Source organism: Dipodomys ordii, unplaced genomic scaffold (genome assembly GCF_000151885.1).
Source record: "Dipodomys ordii isolate 6190 unplaced genomic scaffold, Dord_2.0 Scaffold131, whole genome shotgun sequence".
Lineage (NCBI taxonomy): Eukaryota > Metazoa > Chordata > Mammalia > Rodentia > Heteromyidae > Dipodomys > Dipodomys ordii.
The window spans coordinates 701644-709858 of record NW_012267347.1 but is presented as its reverse complement, the minus strand read 5'-3'; the positions used below and the strand labels follow the sequence as shown (position 1 = coordinate 709858).

The 8215-nt window shown below is 41.4% G+C and overlaps 1 protein-coding gene across 1 annotated transcript in view; it reads left to right on the top strand.

Moving 5' to 3' along the window:
* Sdhc (succinate dehydrogenase complex, subunit C, integral membrane protein, 15kDa) overlaps window positions 1-8215 on the top strand; it is a 31981-nt gene that overhangs the window by 18626 nt on the left and 5140 nt on the right. The window contains exon 4 of the mRNA XM_013030692.1: window positions 4071-4132. Within this exon, the coding sequence (XP_012886146.1) occupies window positions 4071-4132 (62 nt within the window). The remainder of the gene's footprint in view (window positions 1-4070; window positions 4133-8215) is intronic.

Below are 8215 nucleotides of genomic sequence, written 5' to 3'. Positions count from 1 at the left end.
GGCCTGGGCACTGTCCCTCAGCTCTTCAGCTCAAGGCTAGCACTCTACCACTTGAGCCACAGCGCCACTTCCGGCTTTTTTCTTTTTGTTTTGTTTTTGTTTTTTTGGGGTCCAGTCGTGGGGCCTGAACTCTGGGCCTGGGCGCTGTCCCTCAGCTCTTCAGTTCAAGGCTAGCACTCTACCACTTGAGCCACAGCACCGCTTCTGGCTTTTTTCTTTTTGCTTATGTGGCGCTGAGGAATCGAACCCAGGGCCTTGAGCATGCAAGGGAAGCGCTCTACCACTGAGCCACCTTCCCAGCCTAACATTTAAATTTTTAACAGGATTTAGAACATTCTAGAATACATCACAGAAAAACAATTATGTGGTGACTATATATTCTATTAAGGGAATAAATTATCTTTTTCAAATATAAAAGGAAGTCTTTCTACAATGTTAACCATAAGAACTACTGTCCTTTATAGACTACAGTATTGTCTGTTTCATACACTTTTACTTTATTGAATTAAGTTATTTTTGTAAGGTATATTAAATAGGTAGGTTTCATTAGGTAGCCGATGAAGAGAACACCAGGCCCTATTCAGTCAGGAAAAGAAGTTTATTTACCAAACTGCTGCCCCCACCTTGCATGGTGGAGAGGCTTGGCTGAAAATGGAAGGGCCACCCACCCCTCGGCCAGGACTTATCTATGCTAAGGACAAGAAGAGGTGTGTCCACACTAGATCTGGATGTGACCTCAGGGTCTGGGACCCTCCTAAGGTAAGGAGACCTGTGACCAGAGGTGGCCCAGGATATGACCCAGCAAGAGGGAAAGGTGACTGCTTCCAGGTCTGCCAGTTACCCAGGTAACAGATACTGGATGGAAACTTAGCCAAGAGGGAGGAAGGTATCCCTGTGCAGACCTTACAATTTTGTGCCAGTCCTGGGCTTGAACTCAGGGTTTGAGTGCTGTTCATAAGCTATTTTTTTTTTTTATTGTGGTGCTTGAACTCTGGGCCTGGGTGTTATCCCTTAGCTCATTAGCTCAAGGCAAGTGCTCTACCACTTGAGCCACATTGTCACTTCCGTTTTTTATCTGGTGGTTTATTGGAGATGAGTTTCATGGATTTTCCTGCCCGGGCTGGCTTTGAACTGTGATCCTCAGATCTCAGCCTTCTGAGTAGCTAGAATTGCAGGCATGAGCAAGTGGCGCTGGCTCCTAAGCTTCTACCACTTGAGCCACAGCTCCACTTCCAGATTTTTTTGTATGAATGATAAGAGAAAACAGTCTCATGGCTATTTCTGCCCAAGCTGGCTTTAAACCATGGTCCTCAGATCTCAGCATCCTGAGTAACTAGGATTACAGGTGTGAGCTACTGGTTCCAGGCCACTTTTGCTTTTTTTTGGGTTCAGTCGTGGGGCCTGAACTCTGGGCCTGGGCACTGTCCCTCAGCTCTTCAGCTGAAGGCTAGCCCTCCACCACTTGAGCCACAGCACCACTTTCGGATTTTTTCTTTTCCACTTTTGCTTTATAAAGAGCTCCCACAAGAAGAAATTTCTGAAGGTTTTCCAAAATTCATAAAGCTGCATTTTCTGACATGCTTACAAGGCTGCAAAATATGGCACATCTGACTCCCTTTAATACAATCAGGGGGTTTCAGAATGATCTCCAAGTGTTTTCTGAGGTCAAAATGGTCAAATTGGTCAAATTCATAACCATTCCTGTAACAGTACCAAGTCTTTTTAATTGTGTCCATGGCCATTTGGATTATTACATTTCCTGAATGATTTCAAGTTCTCTTCATCACTCAGAGATTTGCTATGTAGATAGTGGTTTGCATTGAAGGAGACAAGACAGGATACTCGTGCCTGGGAGCTGCTGCCAAAGGCCTGCCATGCTCTGCCATGTTCATGTCTTCGAGCTGTCACCTGGGGACCATAGCACCTTCTTCTTTTGCCCACCATGGCCAGAAGCCGACTTTTGGTTGTTTTGACATTTTTGCAAGGTCTTAGCTCATTCTGGGTTTTAGTATCCTGATTCTGAGTTACCAAATTATGTCATTATTTTCTAATTGTCTTTGGTTATATGAGTTTTACCTATTACCTTTTATATTTATACCATTAAATGTGTCAGAGTGGTTTCTAGCTAGTTTGTCCTTGTTTTCTTTGAACATTATTCTTTTTTTACTAACACTACTTTCTGAGTTCCCTTTAACCTTGTTTCTTTTTAAAGTGTGGAGTACAATTATGTTTAATATTCCCTATGTAAACTGATTTTCCAAATAAATGGCAGCAATGTAATGTATTCAGTGTAGATATTTTAGGACACAACAGTTGGGCATGAATAAAATTCTAGGACCTGGGAGGCTTAGGCAGAGGATCCTGAGTTGAGATCAGCTTGAGTGCTACATAATGAGTTCAAGCCAACCTAGGCTACATAGTTGAGATCTGTCTTTTTTTTGGGGGGTGGCCCGATTGTGGGGCTTGAACTCTGGGCCTGGGTGCTGTCCCTCAGCTCTTCAGCTCAAGGCTAGCGCTCTACCACTTGAGCCACAGCGCCACTTCTGGCTTTTTTCTTTTTGCTTATGTGGTGCTGAGGAATGGAACCCATGGCCTCATGCATGCAAGGCAAGCGCTCTACCACTGAGCCACCTTCCCAGCCCCCTGAGATACTGTTTTATACAGCTTATGGTTACACCTATAATCTTAGCCACTCAGGAGGCTGAGGTCTAAAGGTTTGGGGCCAGCCTGGGCAGAAAAGTTTGCTAGACTCCATCTCCAAAATAATTAGCTAGAAAAAAGCAAGACTGGTACATGGCTCAAGTGGGAGAATGCCAGCCTGCCAAGTGTGAGGCCTCTGTTCAAGCCCTAGTAGCACCGAGAATGAAAAAAACTAAAAAGACTTGTGTGTTCTATGAAATCATGGATAAACAAAATTTGTGTTTTGGCTTGCCTTTATGACTGTAGAACAAAAGAACCCAAGTGGTCATATTCTTGTAATGAGTGTTCCCTGTCTCTCTCTCTGGTCCTCCCCACTCCACAGAATATTCAGCTAAGATCTAGAGATTACTTTGTAATTTTACCAACTTTAATTGGTGTCATGGTGAACCATGTTGTTTGTCCTTTTGAAGGGACTTTTGAGTTGTGATTATTCCCTCTTCTAGGCTCTAACACTTACATAGTCTTGTAAAAAGGGAGAGACATTTCTCCTTAAATAAATTAGTTTTCTTCTCCTCCACCCCCTGCACCAGGGGATTAAACCCAAGGCCTAACACATGCTAGACAAGCATTTTGCTACTGAGCTATGCTCCTGGTCCAATTATTTATTTTCAAATTAGAAAAGGGAAATAAAGGAATGTGAAAGTATTTTTGTTTTTTAAAAACAGAACGTTGGTGGGGCACCAGTGGCTTATGCCTGTAATCCTAGCTACTCAGGAGGCTGAGATCCGAGAGAATCATGGTTCAAAGCCAGCTCGGGTAGGAAAATTCATGAGACTCCTATCCAATTAAGCACCAAAAACAAAACAAAATAAAACAAAAAAACAACTGGAAGCAGAGCTGTGGCTCAAGTGGTAAAATGCTAGCCTTGAAGAAAAAAAGCTCAGGGACAGTGTCCAGGCTCTGAGTTCAAGCCCCAGAACCAAAACAAACAAAAAACCCACAAAAAAACTATTCAAAATTATATTTCCTTTGTGAAGACGGACCTTTCTCTATAGATATATCTTTTTTGTTCTTTCTTTTTTTTCTTGTAGTACTAGAGGTTGAACTCATGTTCTCACACTTGTCAGGCAATCTACCATTTGAGCCAGGACCCCAGTCCTTTTTGTTTCCATTATTTTAGGGACAGGTTCTTTAATTTTTGCCCAGGACAGCCTAGACAATGCTTGTCCATTTACATTTCCCCACTTAACTAGAATGACAAGTGTGTGCCACTGTGCCTAACTATAATTGAGGTACATTCTTGATCATTTTTTGCCTAACCTCATAACCATCCTGATCTCCACCTTTCCAGTATTTAGTATTATAGGTGTGAGCCACTGTGCCCAGCCCATCTTTTCCTGTGTAAAATTGACTTTGTATTTTCTTTGTAGGTGGTCTCTTCCCATGGTGATGTCTGTTTTCCACCGTGGCACTGGTATAGCCATGAGTGGAGGTATGTATGTATATTTTTAAATATACACATATATGTTTGTATGTATACTTTTTTGAAGAACAACTGTTTCTGTGGCTTGTCACTGACTCCTTTACTACTCAGCAACTCAGAATGATGGGTCCTTATCATGAATTCCTATTATGCTCAGATTCTTTGTTAGCAGATATTTTCCTCATTTAGTAGAAGTTACTGATGCTATATTTATGAAAATTAAAGAGAACAAAGATTGAAATAAAATAGTGATGTTAGATGATGAGTATATCCTTTTCAGGTAGAAAGGTTTACTTCATGGAATACAATACAGGTAGATAATCAGGTTTCTGAAATGTGATATGTATCTCCTCATAGTATGGGTATATTTCACAAGAGGCTGATATATCTGAGGATCATGGTCTGAAGCCAGCTGAGACAGTTAACCACCAAAAAGCTGGAAGTGGAGCTGTGGTTCAAATGGGAGAGCACCAGCCTTGAGCAAAAAACCTCAGAGACAGCACCTAAGCCACAGCACTAGCACACAGAAAAAGGGGATAGTATATGAAATGAAGTCAGTTTCAGCAGCTGCAATCTTCCTTTTAGCCTTATTCCCATCCTTCATGCACAGCAAGAAAAAAAAAAATCTTTTGAAAATAAGTGGAATCAGCTGGACACAGTGGCTCACACCTCTAAATCCTCAGGAGGCTGAGATCTAAGGATTGCCATTTGAAGTCAGCCCAGCCAGGAAACTTCCCATGAGACTTTTCCAATTAACCACTCAACAAAAACAAACAAACAAAAGGAAGTAGCTGTAGTTCAGAGTAGTAGAGCACTAGCCTTGAACAAAAGCTTTGGGACAGCGCCCAGACCCTAAATTCAAGCCCTACCACTGACCAAAAAAAGGGATCATCTTACTCTCTTACTTATCAATCTTCCAGTGACTTCATTTACCATTTTACTTAGATTGAAATTCAGATCTCATTCAGGTATAGTAATATATGGCTATAATCCCAGAATTTAGAAAGCTAAAACAGGAAGATCAAGAGTTCAAGGTCTGGGACTGGGAAGGTGACTCAGTGGTAGAGTGCTTGCTTTGCATGCATGAGGCCCTGAGTTTGATTCCTCAGCATCACATACGCAGAAAAAGCCGGACTGGTGCTGCGGCTCAAGTTGTAGAGCGGTAGCCTTGAGCTGAAGCGCTGAGGGATAGCGCCCAGGCTCAGAGTTCAAGCTCCAGGACTGACAGGGGAAAAAAAAAAAGAGTTCAAGGTCCATCTGAGCTATATAGTTAGGCCTTGTTTCAAAAATATTTTTCAAGTGGTAGAGTGCTAGCCTTGAGCCAGAGAAGCTCAGAGACAGCACCCAAGCCCTGAGTTCAAACGCAGGACTGGGGGAAAGGGCAGGGGGGATATTTTAGCAGGGCTGGGAATGTGGCTTAGTGATAGAGTGCTTGCCTAGCATGCATGAAGCCCTAGGTTCGATTCCTCAGTGCCACATAAACAGAAGGCCAGAAGTCGTGCTGTGGCTTGTGGTAGAGTGCTAGCCTGAGCACAGAGAGGCCCGGGGACAGTGCCCATGCCCTGAGTTCAAGCTCCAGGACTGGCTAAAAAATAAAATATTTTAGCTCTTGGTACTGGTGGCTCATGCCTGTAATCCTAGCTACTCAGGAGAATGAAATCTGAGGATCATGGTTCAGAGCTAGCTGGGGCTGGAAAGTCTGTAAACTGTTATCTCCAGTTAATCACTGAAAAAGGCAGAAGTGGAGTTGTGGCTCTAGTGGTAGAGTGCTAGCCTGGAGCAAAAGAAGCTCAGGGACCTTGTCCATGTAATTGTAACCCCTCTGTACAGTATTTTCACAATAAAAATTAAAAAAAAAAAAAGAAGCTCAGGGATAGTGCCCAGGCCCAGAGTTCAAGCCCCAGCACTCACACACACAAAAGATATGTGTGTGTGTGTGTGTGTGTGTGTTGTGTGTGAAGAAATTTCAAAATGTATGGCTTTTGCTCTGCCATATCTGGCCATTTCTGCCATTCTTCTTATACTGATCTCTGAATTCTTGAAACAGGCGAAACTCTTCCACTTCAGAGCCATTGTATACTTTGGTCCCTTTATTTGAACAATTTTTGTGTGTGTGTGTCAGTCATGGTTCCCTTGATTTGAAATGCCCATCCAACCTTTTGCCTCATAGTTCTTCCAGTCTTTCAGATGTCAACAAAATTGTCAACTCAGAGTACTTTGCTTCCCATCTTATCTAAAACAATATTTTCCTTGTTACTTTTCTATTTTGCAGAACTAGTCCTTTGTAGTTCATTATATTGGTTGTTTCTTTCACAGCTTTTATCACAGTTTTTCTAACTTCTAAATTTTATATCTTTAATCATACTGTAAACTCTTCAGAGTGTGTGTACTTCATCTTATTTACCATTTATACCCTCTAGCACACAAAGATTTGCTTAGCAAATTTGCTAAACAAATTCTAAATTTCAGTTAGTAAACACATAAGATACACACATAAGTCACTTTCTGTCAGAGTTGTCACCTCAGAAATGTTTACTCCTCCTACCTTCTAATGAGTTACACTCTTTTTTTTGGTCGGTCATGGGGCTTGAACTCTGGGCTTGGGCGCTGTCCCTCAGCTCTTCAGCTCAAGGCTAGCACTCTACCACTTGAGCCACAGCGCCACTTCCAGCTTTTTTTCTTTTTGCTTATGTGGTGCTGAGGAATCAAACCCAAGTCCTCATACGTGCAAGGCAAGCGCTCTACCACTGAGCTACCTTCTAGCCCCTACTTCTGGTTTTCTAGTGGTTTATTGGAGATAAGAGTCTTAGGAGTTTCCTGCCCAGGCTGGCTTTGAACTGTGATCCACAGATCTCAGCCTCCTGAGTAGCTAGGATTACAAGCATGAGCCACTGGCACCTGGCCCTATAATATTCTTTATGAAAGTTCCCTAACTGCCTAATCCTGCTTCTTTCCCTTCTTTCCTTGATCTCAAAATCATCACTTATTAAATGTCTGCATGCTTTTAAAAAAAAAATCACACATCAGATACATGATTTGCAAGTATTTTCTCCCATTCCCATTGGTTATGCCTAAACATGTCTTCTTAGTAAAACTATCTCCAGGGCAAAAGTTTTTAATTTTGATGAAGTCTAATTCTTCTGTTTATCACTTATGGTTTTAGTATTATATCTAAGACACCAATGCCTAATCCAAGATCAAGATTTAGTCCTATGCTTTTCTGCTAAAGGAAGGTTTTATAGTTTACTTACAATATTTAGGTCTTCTTATACAAAATTTATGTTGTAATGGTGATGTACAGAGGGGTTTTACAGTGATAGAAGCCAGGTAAAGAGTGTGTTTCATTTTTCTTTTGCCTATTCTGGGGCTTAAACTCAGCCTGGGTGCTGTCTCCCACTTGAGCCACAGCAATACTTCTTGGCCTTTTTAAGTAGTTTATTGGAGACAAGAGATTTTTCTGCCCAGGCTGACTTTGAACTGCGATCCTCAGATCTCAGCCTCCTGAGTAGGTAAGATTATAGACATGAGCCACTGACAAGTAGCTTTTTTTTTTTTTTTTGTCAGTCATGGAACTTTGAACTCTGGGCCTGGGTACTGTCCCTCAGCTCTTCAAGGCTAGCACTCTACCACTTGAGCAATAACCCCACTTCCCTTTTTCTGAGTAGTTTATTGGAGATAAGAACCTCATAGACTTTCCTGCCCAGGCTGGCTTTGAACCTCAATCCTCAGATCTCAGCCTTTCCTAAGTAGGATTACAGGTGTGAGCCACCAGCACCTGGCTAATCCACCCAGCTTTTATTTTTTTGATGGAATGTGCTAAATGTCTGTAGAATTATGTTCAGTTGACTTCAGAACATGGAAAAGCTCTTGCTACTATTGATGTTATAACATGCTGCTATTGGTCATATATCTCTCTCTATATATACATGTGTATACTTAAATATAATGTGTATATTTATATATATAAGTATGTATGTTATATATCTAAAGTTATATGTGTACTTATATAACAAAGTATATATACATGTTTATATGTAAGTTGTAAATAACTCACATGAGTTATATGTACATTATATATAATCTACATGAGTT